The 26,179-nt window shown below is 45.2% G+C and overlaps 1 protein-coding gene across 1 annotated transcript in view; it reads left to right on the top strand.

Moving 5' to 3' along the window:
• The window catches only part of si (sucrase-isomaltase), a 99,014-nt gene that overhangs the window by 50,541 nt on the left and 22,294 nt on the right, over nucleotides 1-26,179 (top strand). The window contains exons 29-38 of the mRNA XM_077193881.1: nucleotides 466-634; nucleotides 11,100-11,196; nucleotides 21,221-21,333; nucleotides 21,696-21,821; nucleotides 24,046-24,177; nucleotides 24,382-24,498; nucleotides 24,763-24,825; nucleotides 25,339-25,455; nucleotides 25,803-25,893; nucleotides 26,022-26,160. Of these exons, the coding sequence (XP_077049996.1) occupies nucleotides 466-634; nucleotides 11,100-11,196; nucleotides 21,221-21,333; nucleotides 21,696-21,821; nucleotides 24,046-24,177; nucleotides 24,382-24,498; nucleotides 24,763-24,825; nucleotides 25,339-25,455; nucleotides 25,803-25,893; nucleotides 26,022-26,160 (1,164 nt within the window). The remainder of the gene's footprint in view (nucleotides 1-465; nucleotides 635-11,099; nucleotides 11,197-21,220; nucleotides 21,334-21,695; nucleotides 21,822-24,045; nucleotides 24,178-24,381; nucleotides 24,499-24,762; nucleotides 24,826-25,338; nucleotides 25,456-25,802; nucleotides 25,894-26,021; nucleotides 26,161-26,179) is intronic.

Below are 26,179 nucleotides of genomic sequence, written 5' to 3'. Positions count from 1 at the left end.
TATATCAGTAACCGAGACGTTTTGCTAGCACACTGTTTGAGTCAAATAAATTGCATGATTTTACATATTTTTATATATTAAATAAAATTCATTAAATAAAAATAAATATTTAATATGTATATTATTTATATTTATTTTAGATATATTATTTTAAAATCATGCATACAAAAAAAAAAGTATTAGCTAATTGCTATTTAAAATTATTTTAGAATGAGGTTAGCTTGTCAAAGTTCCCAAAGGTATTGCAGCTGCAAATGAACTGGAGAAAGCAACAAAAAGCAGTTTTGTAGATGAGCACATGAGTTTAGTGCAGAAATAGCAGTGCTGATGATGCACTTTTTTGGGGACTTTTAGGACTATAAATGCACAGTTTGCTTTCTTAATGAAAGGAACCTTTTTGTTTTCGAAAGGCAGAAAACATCTTGAGTGTTCTCAATGTTTTGTTAAATCTCATTCTCTTGCTAGATGGAACTCTGCCGTGCCAGGGTTAACATTCTCCGACCAGTTCCTTCAGATCTCCACACTCCTCCCCTCAAACTATGTCTATGGTTTTGGTGAGACAGAGCACCCCAGCTACAAACATGACCTCAACTTTCAAAAATATGGCCTGTTTGCAAAAGACCAGCCTCCAGGGGTGAGTGTCAGAACCCCTGGTGATGTTTTACAAGCCTTCCTGTATTGATATGTCATCCACACTTCACACATCACTTTACTCAGCTGACGCGAGTGTATAGCTTGGACCTGGTTTAAGGCCAATCATATTAAACCCAATATCAAAAGAAAAAAATATATAATTTGCATATAGATAAATGAATTGCTCAGGCAGAATTGTTTTAATTCAAACATGCGCTGAGTGGGTCTGAGAGATTATTAGAGTTCAGCACGACTCAGTGGAAACGACTCATGTTAAATTTGTATGTTAGTTGTCTGTTTGCACAACTGATTATGTCAGATTATTATTTTAGTTGATTTTCATATTAAAGTTATTATTAATAGCTGGTCTTCATGATGAGCTATCTAAGTCAAGGAGAAAACCATATACCTCTCATGTTTTGGTTCCCTCGTTGTCTACCTTTTCGACTATCGTGGGTCTGAAGGCGTGGGAGTATGCTGAGATGCCTCAGATTGAAGAGACGCTCGCAAGCTATCTCTCGCCTGGGTCTGCATCTTCGCTCAAGAGACCTACATCGTGCAGAAAAACATCAGCTCTCGTTGGTAAAGCTTACCAATGCTGCTGGTCATGCTGGTGCAATGCTGCATACAATGGCTGTGTTACAGGCATACCAGGCTGACCTCTTGAAGGATTTGAGTGCAGGCACTACGATAGATGTTGAAGCGTTTTCTGAACTGTGCCGAGCCACAGACCTTTCTCTCCGTGCCACTAAACAAATGCCTCGTGCCATCGGCCGTTCTATGTCTGCTTTAGTTAGCACGGAGAGGCATCTGTAGTTCAACCTCACGGTGATAAAAGATAAGGACCATGTATATCTTCTGGACTCTCCGGTTTCTCCCTCTAGCCTGTTTGGCGACTCGGTCAACACAGTAGTCACCAGGTTCAGAGAGGTTAAGAAACATGATGAGGTGTTTGTTCAGTTCCTTCCTCGCCGCACTCAAGGGGAGGGGCCATCGACCACCCAACCTCTCCCCGGTCCTTCAAGACCTAGGGAGGTGAAAAAGCAGAGCCGCGCTCCTCCTAGTAAAAATTGGGGACAGGCTCGTCACGCTCAGCAACCTCCCAAGTCAGACCTTAGGACGATCATCAACAGAAAGAAGTCCTGATGGTCTGGTGCCCAGTCTGGTGGGGGTAGCCCCCCGCAGGACGGAGCATGTATTATATCTGACCGCCCCTCCTCGTTACCCCCACAGAACCTCTCCATCCCCGCCACCTCTGGTGCTTCGGGGGGCAGGGTTTTCCAGCGAAATGTTAGATGTTCCGTTGCTTCCTGGTTTCATCCAGTGCAAGGAGCATCTAACATCCCCTCAAAAGGAAGTGTTAAAGTTGATACCACTATCAGAAAGTCTGGCAGCGTGGAATCTTCTGCCAGGCATTTCTGCTTGGGTATTAAGCACAGTACAAATAGGATACAGAATCCAATTTATTCATCATCCTCCACGTTTCAACCGGGTGGTCTCCACTTCCGTGAGACCGGAGCTGATGCATGTACTGTCACAAGAGCTACAAACTCTTCTGAGCAAAGAGGCCATAGAACATGTTCCTCTTCCAGAGAGGGAGTTGGGCTATTACAACAGATACTTCCTGGTTCCCAAGAAGGACGGGGGGTTGCGTCCAATCTTAGATCTTCGAGGCTTAAACCGTACAGTCAAAGTACTCAAGTTCAAGATGTTAACTGTCAAGACGGTCATGTCGCAACTTTAACATCACGATTGGTTCATCACGATCGATCTGAAGGACGCATATGTGACCAGTCACGGAAACTAGGGACACAAGTCGGTTCTGGGGCATTTTGAGTTATTCATAGATTCTGAAAGTGTAATATCCAAGCTTTCCAACGATGTGTAACATGTGGAAATCTGATAATATTTGGAGAAGTTGTGGCCATTTTAAAGTAGGCACTTAAAAAAGCTCAAAGTGGAGAAAACGAGCTCTAAAGATTGTGCAGTTCTCACCTCTCTCTGCTGCTGGGGGTGACAATATGGCTCATTTACATCTCATTTAGATAAGCCATACCCCCTGTAAAGCTCCTCCATGTGCTTTACAGCTTTTTTTGCACTTCGAATGAGTGCACTTCTGCCGCACTAGGCGAAAAACAATTGTGCTGCCCCTCTATTTGCAACGTACCAGCATCAACACACAAAGACCAATATGCCATATAGCCTGCATATAACGCAAAACCAGCAACAACACACAAAGACCAATATGCCATATACATATAACGCAAAACCAGCAACAACAAACAAAGACCAATATGCCATATACATATAACGCAAAACCAGCAACAACACACAAAGACCAATAAGCCATAGGCCTACACATAACGCAAATAGTGCGCAACACTCGTGTGCCCAAAATGTCAACAATATTAAAGTTTATGCAGGAGGGAAATGCCTGCTGGCATTTTTCTTTAAGCAGTCATTTCTGCAATTTTCCAAATAATCACATTTCACCTCCTCAAATTACTGTTGCAAATCTCTTTACACCACTTTCTTATGTGCGTATACACACACAAATGGAATGTCCGCAAGCACATTATATTATCAGCAGGTTCAGCATCTTAAATAACGACTAAAGAGCAAATGAAGCTTAACTTACATTTCAGAAACACGCACGGCAGGCCTTCATCGCAGCAAAGGTCTTAACTGCATCCTCTATTTCGATTCTCCGTCACATATGAAACAGCCAGCCACCGCTGTCAGCGAGCCGAGCCGCCGTATTCAAGCACTGAGGGCGCGCGCGCTGCGCCCATACCTCCGGTTTAGTTTCCCGAGCCCACGAAGTGCGGCGAAAACATTTTCGGTGTAACTGCCAGATGGTTCATCTCGTCTGCGACAATCTTTGCGGCATCCATCTTCATTGAATTTTGATATCAGAGAGAGCCGGCCAGAGCACAGCATAATAAGTAGCCATGTGGTTGACTTGGAGGGCGGGGGCAAAAGCGCCGGGTTATTCAGTATGGAGATACACACAGACAATGACACGCCACGCCCCTACTGCATGCTAGAATCTCCGAAAACAAGCCGATTTCAACCTCAAAATGTAAGCTTTTAAATATACCAATACTGCTATCTCAAACATGGAGAGGCTTCTTCGTGATTTCAATTAACAGATTCTCCAAAAAATTGAAAATCACCAATTTTGAAAAAAAACTCTTCTTTCTCATTTTGCTCGAAAGTTGTGCTGCCGACTTGTGTCCCTGGTTTCTGTGACGGGTCACATATTTTCACATACAAATATTGCCAGAACACAGGAAGTTCCTGAGTTTCGATAACAGGGGCGAAGCTTACGCCCCTGTAGAACTACCGGTAATTCCTTTGGGGCTGTTGCACATGAGACCATTTCAGTTGTGGCTAGAAGCCAGGGGATTTCATCCAAGGGCCAATCCTCAAAGGCAAATAAAAGTGATGCGCCGAGGGGTTCATACACTATGTCTGTGGCTCAGACCCCAGTTCCTGACCTGAATGTGGGAACGGATTTACTGTCCTGACAGAAACTACAGATGAGGGAATGGAAACTCCACCCAGAAGTAGTAAAACAGGTCTGGACTAGATTTTACGAAGCGGAGTTGGACCTCTTCGCCTCCCAACAGACAGCGCAATGTCCCCTCTACTTCTCTCTGAGTCACCCAGCCTCCCTGGGTCTGGACACAATTGCACACACATGGCCCAAAATACGCCTGTATGCCTTTCCTCCAGTATCTCTGCTCCCGGTAGTTCTAGCTAGAGCTCTTGCCTCTTAGTGATAGCGCAGCATTGGACAAACTGAGTATGGTTCTCGGAGATAATATCTCTCCTCGACGGCTCAACATGGGTGATTCCGGAGAGGAGGGACCTTCTGTCCCAGGCAGAGGGCACGATATTCCATATCAGGCCCAACCTGTGGAACCTTCATGTTTGGCCCCTGATTTTGTTGAGCACATTTTATAATACTATTTGTCATAATTTCTGGTGTATTGAGTAGGCTACTTACAACTGTCTGGGGTTATGTTGGGACAGGAGGCTCCAAAATACAGATATTACCATCAGAATCTGTTGGGAGCAACAAAAAAACCCAACCCAAAGTAAAATATAAGGAAATATCAAAAACAGCATATATAAAAAATAACACATGTGCAGACATCTTACATATTATGAAGGCACTTGAATCTTCGGGAGTGACTGGCTCTGATGAAGTCCCTCCAGGAATTCCCTCAGCCATTGGCCTTCCAGCATTCAGGCTCAGGGCCATCTCCATCTCCTCTGCATCTCCATCTCCATCTCCTCTGCGTCTCCATCTCCATCTCCTCTGCATCTCCATCTCCATCTCCTCTGCATCTCCATCTCCTCTGCATCTCCATCTCCATCTTTGCAAGCCTCTTCCTTCTTTCTGTTGGCTGAATAGAAGTCAAATGAGAATGAACATTTAATTGTGTTATTTAGACCTATGTCAAAAATGCTGCTGCACTGCTAGACACTGGATGCTATTTAGTTATTTAATATGTCAAATGTTTGTAAAGTCAGGTAGCCTACATCCATGATTTGCTCAAGCCTTACCTGACTGAATTATGTTTTTAGATTTTATTTTCAGCTGCTGCCATAGAAGAACCAAGTATTGGTTCTTTTAATGCCTGCAGGATTGCACCTACATGGAAATTAAAATTAGGTTGAATAACATACTGTTCTTCCAGTTTCACCTCTGATATTATAACAGTTGGGCAAGTTACTCTAAAATATTTATTAATTACTAACTACAAATGACATCTTCAACAGTGTAATTAGATTAATGTAATAATTACTATCTCTAGAAAGTTTTGGTCTACTTATTACTAATTACTTTATACATCCCATATCAACCTCAACCACTTGAACAATACAAAAAGAGAAAATAAACTGCGCTTTTAATGCTTTCAGTGTGTACAGAGAAAATGTTACATTAAAAATATACCTTTATAAAAAGCTATGTTGAATCCACTGTTGTTTTGTACAGAATTGTTCTATAGTCTATGCAGTATTTAATGCAATGACATCATATTTGACTTCATATTACAGACGAATTAAGAGTAATCCCTTTTAGATTACTTGGTAATTACACCCAACACTGTATAACAGTAAATAAAATGTAAAATTACGCATTGACTCGAGCAACTATTTTCTCCCAAACTAACTCTCTCGATCGCCGCTGCTGCCTTGGTTGCTTAAACAAAAATGTTTGCGTACTGCTGGTGAGAAATATGCAGACCTCTTTTTGTCTGGCGCTGTTACCATGGTGACTGTCACATGTCTGTCCTCTCTTGTGATGCACATGGGTGTTTTGTTATTTTGAGCCTTGTGCTCTTGTCATTGTTTGATCCCTCCCCCTTGTTATCTGATTATTGGTTTAATTGCTCCACCTGTCTGTCTCGTTACCCTCCTTTGTTTGCCTCCCTATTCAGTCTTCCTGTGTTTGCTGTCCTGTGCTCGTTCGTTGTATTTGTTACGCATGTTGTATTCTGTGCCTGTTCCTGCCTTGCCTTGTCTGTTTTCGGATTTAGATTTGGTTTGTTTATTTTATGTTTTGTCTTATTACAATACTTCTTCTCTGCACCTGAATCCACGGAATTATTCCCGGTCCCACCGTGACAGAACGAACGAGCCACATGTGGATTCAGCGGAGCGAACTTTTTCTGGCTGAGAGAGAATGGGATCTCTCTTTTTAAATATTTCTCTCTGTGTGCCCAGAGGAATGAGGAGAGGAGGGCAGCAGAGTCTTCCTCACTGGTCTCTCCTGGAATGGGATCATCGTCGTTGAGTCGTTCCAGCGTTGGGATTCCGTCTATGGTTTTGACCAACCTCGAGTCTGCACAGATCCGTCAGAAGGGATGGAGAAGGAGAAGGGGGAGACACGTCACGTCTGCCCAGTCAGAGACTGTGCACGTTCTGGCTGCCCAGTCGGAGATTGTTCACGTCCCGTCTGCCCAGTCAGAGACGGCTCACGTCCCGTCTGCCCAGTCAGAGACTGTTGACGTCCTGTCTGCCCAGTCAGAGACTGTTCACGTTCCGTCTACCCAGCCAGAGACTGTTCACGTCCCGTCTGCCCAGTCAGAGACTGTTCACGTTCCGTCTGCCCAGCCAGAGACTCTTCACGTTCCGTCTGCCCAGTCAGAGATTGTTCACGTCACGTCTGCCCAGTCAGAGACTGTTCACGTCACGTCTGCCCAGCGAGAGACTGTTCACATCACGTCTGTCCAGTCAGAGACGGCTCACGTCCCGTCTGTCTAGTCTGGGACAGAGCAAGAGATGCCCATGGCCGCCAAGGCTATGCTGGACTATCTGGAGCGTCTGGCTCAGATCCTGGACATGCCGGTGGATGCTCCGGAGCCGAAGGCAGAGCCAGTTTCTGCTGTTCCTGAGCCGGAGCCAGTGTCTGCTGTCCCTGAGCCGGAGCCAGTGTCTGCTGTTCCAGAGCCGGAGCCAGTGTCTCCTGTTCCAGAGCCGGAGCCAGTGTCTGCTGTTCCAGAGCCGGAGGCAGAGCCAGTGCCCGTTCCAGAGCCGGAGGCAGAGCCAGTGCCCGTTCCAGAGCCGGAGGCAGAGCCAGTGCCTATTCCAGAGCCGGAGGTAGAGCCATTGTCTGTTCGAGAGCCGTAGGCAGAGCCAATGCCCGTTCCAGAGACGGAGGGAGAGCCAGTGCCCGTTCCAGAGCCGGAGGCAGAGTCAGTACCCATTCCAGAGCCGGAGGCAGAGCCAGTGCTGTCTGCCTTCATGGACCTGGACTATCTGGAGCGTCTGGCTCGGATCCTGGACATGTCCGTGTCTGCTGTTCCAGGGCCGGAGCCAGTGTCTGTTCCAGGGCCGGAACCAGTGTCTGTTCCAGGGCCGGAGCCAGTGTCTGTTCCAGGGCCGGAGCCAGTGTCTGCTGTTCCAGAGCCGGAGCCAGTGTCTGCTGTTTCAGATCCAGAGGCAGAGCCAGTGCCTGTTCCAGAGCCGGAGGCAGAGCCAAGGCCTGTTCCAGATACCTGGAGCCAATGTCTGTTCCAGAGCCAGCGCCTGTTCCAGCGCCAGACCCAGTGTTTGTCTGTGTGTTTGTGTCTGTCCTTGTGACCATTTCTGTTCTAGTGACTGTTGGCTGCTGCTCCAGAGGTAGAGGCAGAGCCAGTGCCTGTTCCAGAGCCGGAGACAGAGCCAGTGCCTGTTCCAGAGCCAGTGCCTGTTCCAGAGCCGGAGGCAAAGCCAGTGCCTGTTTCAGAGCCGGAGGCAGAGCCAATGCCTGTTTCAGAGCCGGAGACAGAGCCAGTGCCTGTTCCAGAGCCGGAGGCAGAGCCAGTGCCTGTTCCAGAGCTGGAGCCAATGTCTGTTCCAAAGCCAGTGCCTGTTCCAGTGCCAGAGCCAGTGTTTGTTCCTGTGTTTGTGTCTGTTCTTGTGGATGTTACAGTTCTTATGGCCGTTCCTGAGCCGGTGTCTGTTCCTGAGCGGGTGTCTGTTCCTGAGCCGGTGTCTGTTCCTGTGCCGGGGTCTGTTCCTGAACCGGTGTCTGTTCCTGAGCCGGTGTCTGGTCCTGAGAGGGCATCACCGCCTTGGCCGCCCGAGGGGTTTGCTCCGCCCTGGCCGCCCGAGGGGTCTTCACCGCCCTGGCCGCCCGAGGGGTCTTCACCGCCCTGGACTCTGTGTTTCTGTGTTTCGCCCTGGCCGCCCGATGGACTGTGTTTTGCCCTGGTCTGTTCCTCCCGTCCCGTCCTGGTCTGTCCCTCCCGTCCCGCCCTGCTCTGTCCCTCCCGTCCCGCCCTGGTCTGTCTCTCCTGTCCCCCCCCTGGACTGTCCCCCCCGCCCTGGTCTGATGGAGCGTCTGGTAGCCGCTCCGTAGGGAGGGGGTTATGTCTCATGTCTGTCCTGTCTTGTGATGCACATGGGTGTTTTGTTATTTTGAGCCATGTGCTCTTGTCATTGTTTGATCCCTCCCCCTTGTTATCTGATTATTGGTTTAATTCCTCCACCTGTCTGTCTCGTTACCCTCATTTGTTTGCCTCCCTATTTAGTCTTCCTGTGTTTGCTGTCCTGTGCTCGTTCGTTTTATTTGTGCCTTTATATGTGCCTGTTCCTGCCTTGCCTTGTCTGTTTTCGGATTTAGATTTGGTTTGTTTATTTTATGTTTTGTCTTGTTAAAATACTTCTTCTCTGCACCTGAATCCACCGAATTATTCCCGGTCCCACCGTGACAGACTCATAATATCTGCACGCCATTGATAATGGCTTTGTATAGTTGTAGTGCACGCGCTTAACTCAGAGTCAGTCAACTTAGAGTTGATTGAACTTACTCATTTCAGCTGTTCTGAAACTGAAAACTCAGAGTTTCCCATCTCAGGGTAAGTCAACTCAGAGTTCAAGTTTTAACTCAGAGTGGGTTGAACCTCCTTATTGAAACGGGCCCCGGATTGCTTCAGTTCTGGACTTACTGCAGGAAAAATTATCAACAGGCACATGCCCCACCACTCTCAAGGTTTATGTGGCCGCTCTTTCGGCTTGCCACGCCTTGGTTGACGGGATGCCACTCGGGAGACATCCTCTGCTCGCTTGCTTCATTCGTGGGGCCAGACGACTGAGGCTTCCCTTAAGAACCAAGATTCCTTTGTGGGACTTAGCTATAGTCCTCAAGGGTCTTATTGAGACCCCCTTTGAACCTCAGTGTCTGGCAAACTTCTGACCCTAAAGATGTTTTTGTCTTATGGCTATAACCTCTCTAAAAAAATCGAGGACATGCAGGCTCTGTCAATATTGCCATCCTGCTCAGATTTTGCCCCAGTAATGGTGAAAATGATTTTGCATCCTCATCCTGATTACCTGCCTAAGGTACCTTTCTCTGCTGTACATCCGGTCAATCTTGAGGCCTTCTGCCCTCCACTGTTCACAACACCGGAGCAGGAGAGATCTCACAGACTGTGTCCAGTCCATACTCTTCAGACTTACATCCACTGCACCAGCCAGTGGCGTAAGTCAGAGCAACTGTTCGTTTGTTATGGGGGCAGCAACAGGGGCTGGCAAGTTTCAATCCCTTAGAAGCCTATGGAGGAGTGATCCAGCTCTCAGATTTCATCAAAAATAACTTAATTCATGTTCCGAAGATGAACGAAGGTCTTACGAGGTTGGAACAACATGAGGGTGAGTAATTACTGACAGAATTTTCATTTTTGGGTGAACTATCCCTTTAATTGCCCATATGGATTTCATATAGGATTGCACTTGCCACTAGGTGGGACCCAACTGGGCAACATGTGCAAGACCCATCTTGGTCCCAGCTTTATTTGAATTTGAGTTTATTTTGCAGCCATTAAAAAGTATGCTCTATATAGTATGAATATAGGTATTATGGATGAAATTCGGATGTAGTACATCCACCATGTTGTTACCGTCACGTGACCGACCAGCGCCAGTTGTGTCACTTCACTTCCATTCATTAATCTCTCCTGTAGCCTCATGGGATAGTAAAGTGTCCATCGAATGTGCTCTTCAGAATCTCGGCAGAAGTAGTAGGTGATCCAGGGACTTCTCGCCTGCTGTTTTTCGAACTCTATGTATTTGTATATTCTACTCTTTTGGTGTAATGTTTTTCACATACTATAGTAGGGAATTATTCCATTTTGAATGCAGCAATCGTTTCTGTGTTTATGTTTCATGTGCTTCAGGTTAGTTCTATTTCATTGGTTAATTATTAGGTCCTCGTTTGTTTCTGTATTTACGTATTAGTTTTACCTGTCTCTAGTTTGGTTTCCTTTGTTCTTGCAGTGAGTTCACGCCATGTTGAAATTACCGTAATTTCGAGGGTTCAACTTGTAAAAAGCGTTTACATCTTGTATAGCTCAAAATTAACTGCTTGTAAATTGGGACTTTTCTGAGAGCTCCTACTTGACCACTACAGATTCATTTATCCATTGATAGTGTCACGATAGAAATGCATAATTCCCTGTCCGAGGATGTGAAGTGATCAGCTTAGAATAGAATGTCACGTGTTGTCATCTCAAGCCTATGGTAATTACATCAGGGCGTGAACACAGCATACTTTGTACAGTATATATAGTCCTGTATTTTCAGTTGTGTTTGTCAGAACTCGTATTTGTCTAAGGAGTATTCTCCTTGTTCATTTAAGGCTATTAGTATTCATTGCCTGAGTAGAGAAAGCCACACTACAGAACTTGACAGTTATTGGTTGTCATTCATCCATACTGGACATGCTAACAGCCTTATTCTCTGACTCATTTCATGACACAGTGCCCAGAGAAAGAGAAGCAAAAGAGAGATCTACATGAAGAAATAGAAGGAGAGATGCAATTACGTTAATGAAAACAGAGAGATGGGATTTGCAAGGTTCATTCCTTTAAGCCAAATACAAATCTCTCATTGACACTTAATTGTCTGTTTAACACTGAGAACAACTGAAATTGCAACACAAACTCTAATCTCTTTCTCCTCATCTATAGTATAAGCTGAACAGTTACGGTGTCCATCCCTTCTACATGGGTCTGGAGAAATCAAAAGATGCACATGGTGTCCTTCTGCTCAACAGCAATGCCATGGGTGAGTACAACCACATATACTAAACATTTGTGTCACCCACCGGCCACAACCTGCGGAAAATATATATATATATATATATATATATATATATATATATATATATATTTTTTTTTTTTGTAGGCTAAGACTAAGCTAAACCAGCCTAAGATGGTTTGCTAGTTTAAAGTGGACTAATTGTTCCCAATTTAAAAGCACAAAAACAAGACTTGTCTGATCAGAAAACCAATTAGGCTAATTGGCTTACAGACTTTTTTTTCAGATGGAGATTAAAATTAGAAAGATGTATAGATAGATAAAGATATAAGGTTTTTTTATTGTGGCCAGCCTAAAGCACACCTGTGCAATAATCGTGCGGTCTAATCATCATCTTGATATGCCACACCTGTGAGGTGGATGGACTAGGAGAAGTGCTCATTAACACAGATTTAGACAGATTTGTGAACACTATTTGAGAGAAATAGGACTTTTGTGTGCATAGAAAAAGACTTAGATCTTTGAGTTCAGCTCATGAAAAATGGAGGCAAAAACAAAAGTGTTGCGTTTATAATTTTATTCAGTGAAGATAGACGACTCACCTCCGTTCCTCAACAGTCTTTTCTGCATCCCTCCGCCACCCTGACTCCTCACTCTTGGCTAGTTCTGATCCCAGCCAGGGATACAGGGGAGTACTCTGGGTTCGGGCCACATCCCTCCCCCGGACAGCACACTAAATACATATACTCTTTTTCTCTATCTAATTATTATGTGAACTCATGAAATCTCTTTTAAAAATAATCTGCCGCAGCATTATGATGCTGTAATATACCTCATTGAGAAGACAATCCCACAATGCATTGGGATGAATCGAGAGAAACATCCCAAAGTTCCTAATAGCTTGTTCTTAATGTATTAACCACTGCAATTGTAGAAAACACAATTGTATGTGCCCTTCACATTTATTTTTATGTAAAGATCATTACTGTATGTCTGGGAACACTGTTTTTATTGTCTATTTATGAGTCTAAACTTGGCCAGTCGGTCACTAGCTGCATCTTTAGTATTTGAGCAAATAAATTTGTCGCTCTCCACTGGCTCCAACACTGACGGGAGTTTGTCAGCAGGTCTTAAGGTCGTGATTAGAGCAGGTGCTATTTATCAGAGGCGAGAGGCTGTCGTTGAGCTTTTGTGTGAGAAACGGTTATGCTTATTGCAGGACTTTCTCTTGAGCTGCTTTCACATAATGGTGGTGCTGCAGCATGGCTTTTAACCGAGTTGTGCTCTCAGAAAGTGTTTTGCATTCAACTGCTGTCTCACAAGGGCTCACACACACGTTTTAATTCTTACATAAACGCACACTCACAGGCACTAAATGAGCATCCTGAAAAGCACAGCAGGATAATAGCTTTGATGTGGTTCACTTTACCAAGAGAAGTGCCCTTTAATTTGAATGCAGATGTTTATTCCTCACTGCATACATAATAATGCAGAAATGGATAGTAAACTTTACGTAAACTGTAAAGTTGTCCCTGAAATCTGATTGGTTGATTGGAATGTTATTCCAGGATCAAAAAATATGTTGATCCAGGAACATGTTGTACTTGGTGAAATCAAGTTCACCAGAAAAGGAAGTCTGGAATGTACATATTTAATATTTTTAATATAGCCAATAGTGTTAAGTTTGTCACAGTCCAGCATTGTCACAAGTTGCAGCTTGGGCATAGACAAAAGCAATGAAGACACCCTTGTCCATCAATTAAAAAATGTTACACATAGGTACACTGAGGACAAAAATGTCTGTGTTTAAAAACTGTCATACAAATGTGAAGCTTGGGAGCACACACTTAAGTTTGGTATCATTTTAAAGAAGACCCTTGGCAGATTATTACTGAAGTAAAAAAAGTATAAGTAAATCCGAAAAAAAAATATATAGGTATAAGTTTATGAAAATTATTTATGAAAATTATTTTATACAAAATATATATTTTATAAATCAAGTTGAACTCTTAAACGGCAAGAAAATAAAAGCCATAAATCTAAATAAATTGTGTTCCAAATTTGAGGATGATATCTCAAAAAATGAGCTTTCCGTAAGAGTTTGTTTGGGCGCAGTAACACATTTTCCCCATTGGGTGTCAGCAAAACTCCACTGGTGCACACAGTGATTGGATTTGTTATTTGCAGTTGAGTTTTTCTCTCTCAATATTACAAACACACACATGCACACACACACACACACACACACACACAATTTTTTTTTAAAAACACACATACTAACCACACTTTGACATCCATACCAACACACCCACACAAATATTGTTGCATAATTTATCCAATTGGCTCTATAATATGCCGAAGCAGAACACAGGAATACAGCGATATTTGTTTTATAGGCCAAACCCTAAAAATGGCACCATCTGATAAAAAAAATAGTACAAATTAAAATGTTGAATTCTTGCCAAAAGAATGAAAGCCTCTGAACAAAGATTGCATCAGTTTATAGTTGAATGAAACTGAGATTAAAAATTGCAGTTTTAATGGGATTCAATGGGGACATTTTTGTCCAAAAGGTGCTGAGTGGGAATTATTTTGTGGACCTAGTGCAAAAAAGATTTTTCAAAGGAAATGGGGGTGAAATAGTGAAATTACAATAAAAATACACACGTGTGCCAAAATTCATGCAGTTAACATTAACAACAACAGAAAAAGTTACACATAGCTACAAAGTGGACAAAAATGTCCATGTCAAAAAAACTGTCATAAAAATGTTAGGTTTGGGTGCAAAGACTCACGTTTGGTCTCATTTTAAAGAGGACCCTTGGCAGATTATTGCTGAAGTTAAACAAGTGAAAAAAGTCAAACCAAAAATTTTGTATAGAGGTTTAAGTTTATGCAAATTATTTATGAACATTATTATCGTTATTTTATATAAAATATATATTTTATGAAACATGTTGAACTCTAAAACTGATATAAATTCAAAGCCATAAATCTAAACAAGTTGTGTTCCAAATTTGAGGATGATATCTAAAAAAAAAAAAAAAAAAGATTTTGTTTGAGCGCAATAACAGATTTTTCCCATTGGATGCCAGCAAAACTCCACTGGTGCACACAGTGATTGGATTTTAGATTTGCAATTGAGTTTCTCTCTCTCAAATATTACAAGCACACAAACACATATACACACACATTTTGTATTACACACATACAAACCACACTCTGACATCCATACCAACACACCCACACACACAGTTATCGTTGCACAATTTATCCAATTGGCTCTATAATATGCCGAAGCAGAAAACAGGAATAAAGCGATATTTGTTTTATAGGTCAAACCTGGAAAAACGGCACCATCTGATAAAAAAATTGTAAAAACTTTAATTTTGAAGCCTTGTCAACAGAATGAAAGCCTCTTAACAAAGATTGCATCATTTTATACTGTAGTTAAATGGCCCTGGGATTAAAAATTGCAGTTCCCTTTCGTTGTCACTCCGAGTTACGTCGGATGACGACGAATGGGGTTTCGCTTAGAAAGCCTGTCAACTTCGAGTATTACAAAACGAGCCAATGGCAAAGAAATGCCATGGGTCTGCGTAATTTGCATAGCGTATCTCCGCCCCACCTCGTGGGTATAAAAGGAGGACGCCGGCAACATGCAGATATGTTTTCTCTTCGGAGCCAAGTTAATTCTTCACTACACAAGCCATCTCTGAACTGTCAGCTTCTTACAGACGAGCGAGATTCTCTGGTGTTGGTGTGACGGCGATCTCCCGGCGAGTGCGCGCTTCCTGCTTATCTGTGCAGTGGTTTGCCAGTGAGTGTGTTTCTCCCCGGGCGCTTCAACACTTTCAAAGTTTCTTTTCTCTCACAAAAGAGCTCGCACGCGGCACGTCTTTTTAAAGACGGCTCGCCCGTGCATTTCTGGTGGCAGTTGACTCATTTCCAATTTTGATGGGCACATTCTCTGCTCTGCGTGCTTGGGCTTGATCACGCTAGAGCAGCGTTTGTGGATGACTCACGTTCTCCCCGCGGGAACGTGACTATCGCGTCATTACGGTCGAGACTCAATGATCTCGTTTGAGAGAGAGTACCCTCATCCACACCCCGATCTAACTCTCTCCACGTGAGGTGCTACTTCGGCTGGTGGCCAGGGTGACCTGAAGGTGTTGGTGTGGAACAAGGCGCCGACTATCTGTCCGTGCCCCACGCCCCCCTCTTCATTGACGCAACCCATGAACAATCACGTGACGTTTCCTTTGACGTTCCAGAATCGGATCGGTTGTTCAGGAAGTGAAGATTTGACAGTGCTGCCACTTTCGGGTGTGCATATGGCATTTGTCGAGTCAGATCCTGAGATGACGGCCATGCTTTCCCGGGCCGCTGCGAGCATCGCTGCTGTACGATTGGTTTTGGGGTGGCCGCTGACTCTCGTTGCCCGTCTAACCCCAATACCTTTTTTCCCGGATGTCCATCAGGAGATCTCGAAATCCTCGAAGACCCCCATGTCTTCCAGCGATCCCTCGTTGATCTCCTCCGCCCTTCCTTCCCATGGCCGCTGCTCATGGGTACACTGGGGTCCCCCGGTTGAACGCTCTGTTGTGATACTAAAATAACTGTGTCCTCAGAGTGCTTCTTCTCGTCGCGATCCTAAGCACCCGACGGAAGCCTGTAGTTTTTCGTCTACACTTGTGGCGAAATCCTATAGCGCCCAGGACAGGCAGCCGCCTCACTGCATTCCATGGCCATTCTGCTGGTCTTCCTGGCCCAGGTGTTCATGGACATTCAGGAGGGCAGGACTGACCCAGGGCTCTTCATTGAGCTGCGCGCCGCCACTGACCTTGCTCCCCGAGCGACGAAAGTGGCCGCACGCTCCCTGGGTCAGGTGATATACACCATTCAAGCCTGTGGCTTAACCTGTCCGATGTGCAGGATGTCTGGCGGTCACGTCCCAGGTCAGCCCTTCGCCGGTTCGGTTCAGGGCTGTTTAACAGTTCTCAACCGCCCATGAGCAGACTGAGGCATATTCTGCCCCGACGGCCCCGCCGTCCGCTCAGATCCCTCAGTCTGCCCACCGCCGAAGGCGCCCTCCCGCGGCTTCCACCCCGCCCGTTCACCCGGGCTGGCTCTGGACGCCGCAGGGGGACGCCACAGCCCTCTTCTGCCCTGCCCCCCGCTAAACGCCGGGCCAAGCGCCTTTGAGATGGGCTGCTCAGGGATGATGGTCACTTCTCAGGAGATGGTAGCAGTACCACTCCTTCCCCCGGTGGAGGTCCGGGGGAGAATCCTTTGTTTTCCACTCCCTGCTGCTCACCCCTGGGTGGGCAGCACCCTAATGTGGTTAAAGCAAGAAGTGACATGTTCATCCCTGAGCACACAGAGTTCTCGGACGACACGGTGCGCCGCCCCCGAGCCTTGCACCCCTCGTCTTCCTCTGTCTCAGAGCCGGTTGACAGTGTGCGCCGTCCCCGGACCGTGCCGCTCTCATCCGCCTCTGTCGCCAGCCTCCTGGCAGAGCAGACCCCCGTGGAACGTTCATCCTTCCCTGGTCTCCTCTGTCAGGGCGTGGTTAATGACTGTGCCCCCACACCGTGCCGCTATGCCGTCCACATCTGGGCCAGTCATTCCGCCCTGCTGCACCACCGGTGGGAAGTCTGTGGTTTGTATGACCCCGCTGGTACAGTTCTTGGGAGCCTGGCTAGAGGTTCCCCTCCTGTCCCGCTGGGTCGCGCGGATGATCAGGCTCGGCTACGCGATTCAGTTCACGCGGTCTCCTCCCCGCCTCAGGGGAGTCCGCTCCACTTTGGTCGGTGGCAACGCCCCTATCATGAGAGCAGAGATCGCTACCCTGCTGGCGAAGGGTGCGATCGAGACCGTCCCTCCGGCCGGGATGAGGACCGGCTTCTACAGCCCGTACTTCATTGTCCCAAAGAAAACCGGTGGGTTACGGCCAATCCTGGACCTGCGCGTGCTGAACCGCTCCCTTCACAGGCTGCCGTTCAAGATGCTCACTGCCAAACGCATTTTCAAATGTGTGCGGTCCCAGGATTGGTTTGCAGCAATCGACCTGAAGGACGCCTACTTCCATGTCTCCATTCTCCCTCGACACAGACCGTTTCTATGGTTTGCTTTCGAGGGGCAGGCATACCAATACGCGGTTCTCCCTTTCGGGCTAGCCCTGTCTTCTCGCGTCTTCATGAAGGTCGTCTCAGCAGCCCTTGTTCCCCTTCGGGAACACAGGGTTCGCATCCTGATCTATATCGACGACTGGCTGATCCTAGCTCACTCTCGAGACCAGGTTTGCGGACACAGGGACCTAGTGCTCCAGCACCTAGCTCGTCTGGGCTTTCGGGTCAACTGGGAAAAGAGCAAACTTTGCCCCGTGCAGAGGATCTCTTATCTCGGTATGGATATCGACTCGGTCGCCATGTCCACGCAGCTTACGAGCGAGCGCGCGCAGTCACTGCTGACTTGCCTGAGACAGTTCGAGGGCAAGAGTGCGGTTCCACTGAAACTTTTTCAGAGGCTCCTGGGGCATATGGCATCTGCAGCCGCAACAACGCCGCTCGGATTGCTTCATATGAGACCGCTTCAGCTTTGGCTTCGCGACCGAGTCCCGAGGTGGGCATGGCAACACGGCACCCTCGAGTAACAGTTACTTCGACCTGCCGTCAGACCTTCACCCCGTGGTCGAACCTCAATTTTCTACGGGCCGGAGTGCCCCTGGAACGAGCTTCGTTGTAACGACAGATGCCTCCTCCACGGGCTGGGGTGCCATGTGTAATGGACGCAGACCCTGCGCAAGGTCAGGGAGGACGAGGAGCAGGTCCTTCTGGTCGCGCCGTACTGGCCCGCCCGGACCTGGTTCTCCGAACTAGTACTCCTCGCGACAGCACCTCCTTGGCCGATTCCCCTGAGGAAGGACCTCCTTTCTCAGGGACGGGACACCCTATGGCACCCTCGAGGCAGGTTTGAGTACCCTACCGCCAGCGGTGGCGGCTACCATCACTTCCGCTAAAGCGTCGTCCACTAGACATATCTATGCGTTGAAGTCGAACCTCTTCGTCAACTGGTGCTCTTCTCACCGAGAAGACCCCCGGAGATGTTCAATCAGTGTCGTGCTTCCTTCCTTCAAGATGGGTTGGAGCGAAGGCTGTCTCCCTCCACCCTGAAAGTCTATGTTGCCGCTATTGGCCCACACCATGACCCGGTCGAAGGTAAGTCTGTTGGGAAGCACGACCCGATCGTCAGGTTCCTGAGAGGAGCGAGGAGACTGAATCCTCCTCGCCCTCCTCTCGTTCCCTCTTGGGACCTCTCAGTGGTTCTAACTGCCCTGCAGAGTGCTCCCTTTGAGCCTTTGCAATCAGTGGAGCTTAAGTTCCTGTCTATGAAGACAGCGCTCCTGGTTGCATTGGCCTCCATCAAGAGGGTAGGGGACCTGCACGCATTCTCCGTTGACGAAGCGTGCCTGGAATTCGGACCGGCTTACCCCGGCTCGGATATGTGCCCAAGGTTCCTACCACTCCCTTCCGGGACCAGGTGGTGAACCTGCAAGCGCTGCCCCTGGAGGAGGCAGACCCAGCCTTGGCACTGCTCTGTCCAGTACGCGCTCTCCGCGCCTATGTAGACAGGACGCAGTGTTTCAGGACCTCAGTCCAGCTCTTTGTCTGTTATGGTGGGAAGCTGAAGGGAAAGGCCCTCTCCAAGCAAAGGCTGTCTCACTGGTTAGTGGACGCCATTGCTTTGGCATAGCAGCAGCAAGGTCGACCGTGCCCCCTTGGTGTGACTGCCCACTCCACCCGGAGTGTGGCGTCCTCTTGGGCTCTAGTGCATGGCGCCTCGCTAACAGACATCTGCAGAGCTGCAGGCTGGGCGACACCTAACACATTCGCCAGATTCTACAATCTCAGAGTGGAGCCAGAGTCCTCTCATGTACTCGCTTCAACCAGCTAGTACTGGACCCGCTCAGGTGTCTTCCCTTGCTCGCCATTCCACTCCACGGACTGGATACGTGCGATATTCTCCTCAGGTGAGCTTCTCCGAAAGCCCTGAGTTCCTCCAGCACTCCTGACGTCGGCGCCAGTGTCTATTGCCTGCCCATCGGCTAGGTGCCTCCCGTGTGCATGGTCCCTCCTCTGAGCGACCCCACATGTGTATTTCCACTGTAAGCCTCTCTGAGCATGTCTCTTTCCCTTGGCAAGCCACCTTGCCACCCCTGGGGTTGAAATATTTCACCTGCGGCTGGACACCCCAGTGTTTTCCTTATGCACCCCTCTGGGTCATATGTGTATTCTCTAAGTCCCCCCCTCTGGGTTAGCAATAATTACATATTTCCTCTAAGCTATGGGATATGCTCCCCAGTGTACCTTGGTATTCCTGTGCTAAATAGGAGTCCTTCATCCGTGCCAGTCTCACGACAAGGATCTCAGATTAACGCAGGGCACTGGAAGACAGCCGAGAAGGTGGCGTGATTAGAATGGTAACCCCATTCGTCGTCATCCAACCTAACTCGGAGTGACAACGAAAGGGAACGTCTCGGTTACGTGTGTAACCCTCGTTCCCTGAGAAGGGAACGGAGACGTTACGTCTGCCTGCCACTTTCCGCTGTACCGCGGGGATCGCCTGAGCTCAGTCTTGGCTCCTCAGCGAAGAAACATATCTGCATGTTGCCGGCGTCCTCCTTTTATACCCACGAGGTGAGGGGGAGATACGCTATGCAAATTCCGAAAACCCATGGCATTTCTTTGCCATTGGCTCGTTTTGTAATACTCGAAGTTGACAGGCTTTCTCTGTGAAACCCCATTCGTCGTCATCCGATGTAACGTCTCCGTTCCCTACTCAGGGAACGAGGGTTACATACGTAACCGAGACGTTTTAATGGGTTTCAATGGGGACATTTTTGTCCAAAAGGCGCTGAGTGGGAGTATTTTGTGTAGCTAGTGCAAAAAATATATTGTTTTAAGAAAATGGCGGTGAAATAGTAAAATTCCAATAAAAACACACACCTGTGCCAAATTTTATGCAGTTAGGATTAACACAGGTAAAGTGATCAAAAAAACAAAACTAAAAAGGACAAAAATGTCCATAAGGATGCACAAGGGTTAAAATGAATAACATAAAGCCAGTTACTTTACAACTAATTTGTGAACTGTTGTGGTAGATAAAGAAAAATAATTTAAAAATAATGTTATCCTGTAACACATTACAGGATACATTTGTTACAAACTTAACTCCTTTTCTTTAACCAAAATATAATTGGATTTATGATTTTGGGGTGAATTGTGACCTAGACATGTTTTAATAAGATATTTACATTACATTTACATTTATTCATTTAGCTGACGCTTTTATCCAAAGCGACTTACAATTGCTATATATGTCAGAGGTCGCACGCCTCTGGAGCAACTAGGGGTTAATTGTCTTGCTCAGGGACAAATTGGTGTCTCACAGTGGATTCGAACCCGGGTCTCTCACACCAAAGGTATGTGTCTTATCCACTGCCACTTATCCATCCCCACCCCAACGTTGATTTGAGATCAACTCAAATTGAAAATAACTTAAATGGATAGTTCACCCAAAAATTTAAATTATGTCATCAGTGATAAAATATTTTAAAAAAATATGGGTAACCAAACAGCTAATGGACTTAATTGACTTCCATAGTATGGAAGAAAAAAATGCTATGGAAGTCAATGGGGCCCAGCAACTGTTTGGTTACCCATATTCTTCAAAATATCTTCTTTGTGTTCAGGAGAAGAAAGAAATTCATACAGTTTTGGAACAACTTGAGGGTGAGTGATGACATAATTACAATTTTTTGGATGAACTATGTCTTTAAAACCACAAAACAGTATCATATACTGTGTTCAATGTGCCCTGTGATTTAATGTGATTGCTCTGGTATAATATTGTTAGAAGGAATCTACCAACTATTGCCGTTAAGAGATTGCAAGTGTAGGTGGGTAAAAAATGAGATGAGGCGACACATTGAGTCACAAGGATGATGTAATCTCTCTTCTTTTTTTGTGGTTGTTCGTTTTGCTCTTAGATGTGACCTTTCAGTCTACTCCAGCTCTCACCTACCGCACCATTGGAGGTATCTTGGACTTCTACATGGTGATAGGACCTACTCCAGAAGATGTGGTTCAGCAATACACTGAGGTGTGTGTGTGTGTGTGTGTGTGTGTGTGTGTGTGTGTGTGTGTGTGTGTGTGTGTGTGTGTGTGTGTGTGTGTGTGTGTGTGTGTGTGTGTGTTATTCCTGGCTTTATGAGGTTTAGCAGCTGGAGTCTCTATGCCTCATTGCCCACAGTGTACTCAATCTAAACACACACACAAAATAACATCCGAAAAACTCACATGCATAAATGAAATACATAAATATGTATCTAAAAGAAGCTTGCTTGTCACATAGACAGAGGGGGCCATTAGATTCTCTTAAGCCACTTGAATATTTATGTTCTAAAATGTATTTGCATAAAATGTTAAACATTTTTCTCTCGTTTTGTGCATTTTGTCTGACAGATGATTGGCCGCCCGGTTCTTCCAGCCTATTGGTCACTTGGATTCCAGCTTTGTCGCTACGGCTACGCCAATGATAAGGAGATTGCAGATCTTTACAATGACATGAAAGCTGCTGCAATTCCTTATGTAAGCAATCACATCTTTTAGTGTGAGCATATGTGTCTTTGATTTATCCCCCTGAACGCAATAATTTCCGCTCTTATTAATTACTTTCTCTGGAATGACAGAAGAAGACGTAATCCGAACATTATCAACATATCGTTTGCCAAGCCATGTTATTTTTAATTTGCTGGAGGAAATAAAAGACGACTTGGAACCCTCAATTACATAGAGTCACACAATACCTGGTGCATCAAAACTGCATTTTTCAACATACTGTGGCTTCTTTAGCTGGTATTTAAAGGGTTACTAAACCCCTGGTCAAAGCCTGACTCCACCCACTGGCAATATTTGAAAAATGCTGGAAAAGTGGGCAGACCCCAGCGGAGATAGAGGGGACGAACCGAGGACGGGCTGAGCAGGGGGGCGTGCACCTGAGACCCGCAGTGACAGCTGCTGTCAAACTAGCTAAAATGGAGTGACACAAGTAGCTTTGCAACAGAGCGGTCATTTGAAGTCGAGAACTTTTCTCCCCCACCTTCACCTGAAGTGGAGGAGGGTGAATTGTCTGTGGACACCAGTTCAAACTGCGGTCTTAACTCCCGCATCGCGATCGGCATCCGATTATTCTTATATTCAGTCATTTTGAGGTAATTTTTTCCAGGATTATTATTAGGCTACTATTACGTTCATTATATTTTGCTGCTATGTGAAAAAAATAATCAGCAGATCGCGCCGGCGCGTTTGTCGACACAAGAGGATTAACTTTAGCCTAATAAGAAGGAACATAAATTGTGATTAAACATATATGCTCACTTGCATCATGACACCGCTGCGGTGGTGGAGTGCATGCAGGAAGAGCAGCGTTTGGCAGCGCGAGCTGTGTGGAGAAGCCCATTTCCACCTCCATTGCGTTGGAGAAGCAATCACACGTAAAATGCAGGTTGCACATTGGAGCGATAGGCGAGATTAACTACCTAGGCTACACGAAATAATCTAAATAACTATATAAATGCTATGCTAACTAGATGCTAATATAACTATCCTGATCATTTTCAATACTCGTAATTCCAACTCCTGACTCGCTACAGTAGTTTTGACGGAACCAGATGCTTTTATACCAGGGGCTGCCAAGGGCGTGGTGAGCTCGCACCAAGGGCATGACAGAGTGACGTCAGAGAGTATTCTACGTCAGAGAGTACCCCTACTGCAGGAGCTTTCCGTTTAACCTGAGGAGGGCAGCACTCAGAAGTTTTTACAACATATATTTAAAAATTAAAACACTTTATACCCAAATGTCAAAAAATTTACTCGAATCAATGAACAGCATTTATGAAGCTCCATTCTTACAGATAATTAACTAAAAAAAATTGTTTTATTGTTTAGTTAGCCTTTAACAGTCCGCATTTTCACCAGCGTTATCTATGGTCCCAACGCTAATTTGCACTGCTCTTTGTAGATTGCGTTGATCATTGTGTTAATGATTTGACTTCTTTAATTTGTGCGTCAGCAGTCTATCACACACAATACTTGCCACTCCCATCGCCGCATTTGTGGAATTGCGCTCTCGTGCTAATTTGCCCATTTAGTAAATCTGTCCCCTAAAGTGGTACCAGGAGTGAGTTAGTGACTCATTTATTGGCAGTTCTTTCTAAGACAACCATCACTAGTAGGATTTGAATGAACCCCTAACACCATGTATTAAAATTCATCTTGTAGCTTTTCCTGCTCCATTTGTAACTAATAATGAATAATACTTCAAATGTTTGGCTTGTTTGAAGTCTGCTGTTGCATTTTACAAGGCAATTTTTGCAAGGCATATGATTAAATTGTGAAAATAATAAGCAAACTTGGCCTTGAAGAAGGCTCGAATCCGAGGCTCGGCTCGAGCTCTGAGCTAAACCCCCACTATAACAGTACTGCGCAGAGGAAGAATAAGAAAAAAGAGGAAATGGGGAGGAGGAGCGATGTCGGAAGAATTGTAGCTGGGATGGTGCAATGACTGCTGCTTGTATGCGCTCATAATGATGATTGACAGGACTGAATGTTTAGGCTTCTCCTGAACCTATGTTTGGAACTTCATTAAGTAACCACCTATCATCTGCATATCATCACACTGCCTGCATGCGCAGTAAAGTTTCATGTTTCAAACCAAAGCATTGCTAATTTTGCACTAAATTGTTCAACAATTAACATGGAACTTCACATTCAAGTTTAATGATCATAATATTTGACCTTTGATCCCTTAAAGGATGTGCAATATGCAGACATTGACTACATGGAGAGGCAGATGGACTTCACGCTGGACCAAAAGAACTTCAAAGGACTGCCTGCTCTGGTGGACAACATGAGGGCTGAGGGGATGCGTTTCATCTTCATTTTGGTACAAGCAGTTTTCAATTACTGGAAACAAAAAGTTGTTATCATAAAGTGATAATGGACGTTTAACTGTAATGAGAGCAGAGTTCATAAATATGGATTGATGTAGTCTTGACATCAGTCTGGTCTAATTCTGGCTAGGCACATGCAATGAGATGTATTCTGTACCTTGTCAGAACTACACGCTTTATTTGTTTGTGTGCTTCAGGACCCGGCTATAGCGGCCAATGAGACGCAAGACTACCCTGCGTTCCGACTCGGGATAGAAGAAGACGTTTTCATCAAATGGCCTGCTGAACTCAGCAAAGACATTGTGTGGGGAAAGGTATGAAAAACATGATAATGAAAAAAGAAAGTGATAATGAAGACACTTCAGGAAAAAAAAGTATAACTTAATCACAGGATAAAACCATATTCCCAAGAAATATTGGTTTCTTTGAAACATTTTGATTTTAGAGAACCTGTTTATCTAATGTTTTAAGACATAGTATGATGATCTAGTATGATGGGGACATGTATTGCAATAAGGAATGATCCTTCTAGACTAACCTGAAACACAGATTTTAGCTGTTGTTTGTGTCTGTCATAGGTGTGGCCTGACTACCCCAATGTCACTGTGGACAATTCTTTGGACTGGGATATTCAAGTAGAGGTATCTGCCCCTCTCTCTACCCCCCTTTTTCCCTTTCTCCCTTTCTCCCTTTAATCAGAGAATCAAACATCTTTTTCTCTTGTTCCCGGATATCCAACTCTATTCATACTGTAATCATCAGTACAATGGACTCTAATTGCAAATGCAGTCAAGAGAGAAGAGTGTGACATCTTAGAATACTATCAGCCAATTGGCATGTGGAAGACACGTTATCTGCCAATGAGCTTGTGGTACCATACTACTAGTATTATAGTATATCACCCACTAGTATATCAGCCAATCAGCATGTAGTAAACAAAGTCATTGCAGCCAATCAGATTCAGAACATAGCAGACCCACTGCTATAAAAGTGAATCAGCACATTGTTTAAACAAATTAGCATTTTTAGTTGCACTACTGTAATATCCAATTACTGAAGCACAGACCATTGCAATGGTTAAAGCACTTTGGCGAAGTGTAGTAATAGTTAAAGCACAGTTATTAAAATGTCTTTTTCATTTCATCCACCTTCAGCTATTCAGATCTTTCGTGGCATTCCCTGATTTCTTCAAGGCCAACACATCACAATGGTGGCAGAACCAGATTAAAGACTTTTACAACAACATCATGAAGTTTGACGGACTTTGGATTGTGAGTGCAATTTCAATAATTACAATTGCACCAGACGTTCTTTGAGGACATCTGTGTTCTCTGTCCATGCATATAGTACCATTACACAACAACATTATGCTCTTGAAACAACACAACCCTAACCATAACAATTAAATACCTATAAAATAAAATGAGAAATATTACATTTTTAAGAATGTTGTTGAAACAAGGGTGTTGATTCAGAAAAACGTTCTATTTGAGAAAGTCATCGTAAGGATGCAATGAGTGAATGTTTAGCATAGCCACACCCACTGACATTGCACATATGCATATAATCAATGTTTTTATCCTTTGCCTTCATTGTCATTGTTATTTCCTTTCTGAAGGACATGAATGAGCCAGCCAGTTTTGTGCATGGCACTGTTGGAGGAAAATGTCTAGGGAATCCCAATTTAGAAAATCCTCCATATATGCCCCGTAAGTTCCAATGTGTGCGCCCCGACATGTATACATGGCTAGAGAGATTTTACAACACAGATGGTCAACACATGTATTTAGCACTGTGCATTTGAAATTAATCTGCTCATTTTAAAACTTATTCCCAGCACTAGAGTCCATGCATATGGGTCTGAACCATAAGACTTTATGCATGAACAGCGAGCAGATCCTTGCTGATGGCAATCGTGTCAAACATTATGATGTCCACAACTTGTACGGCTGGTCTCACACGGAACCCACTTATAAGTGAGTTTTCTGTTCATCC

The sequence above is a fragment of the Siphateles boraxobius genome, unplaced genomic scaffold (genome assembly GCF_051911475.1).
Source record: "Siphateles boraxobius isolate OS27281-9 unplaced genomic scaffold, OSU_SipBor_1 31, whole genome shotgun sequence".
NCBI lineage: Eukaryota > Metazoa > Chordata > Actinopteri > Cypriniformes > Leuciscidae > Siphateles > Siphateles boraxobius.
The sequence above is the reverse complement of the archived record's forward strand: the minus strand, read 5'-3'. Positions and strand labels throughout refer to the sequence as shown.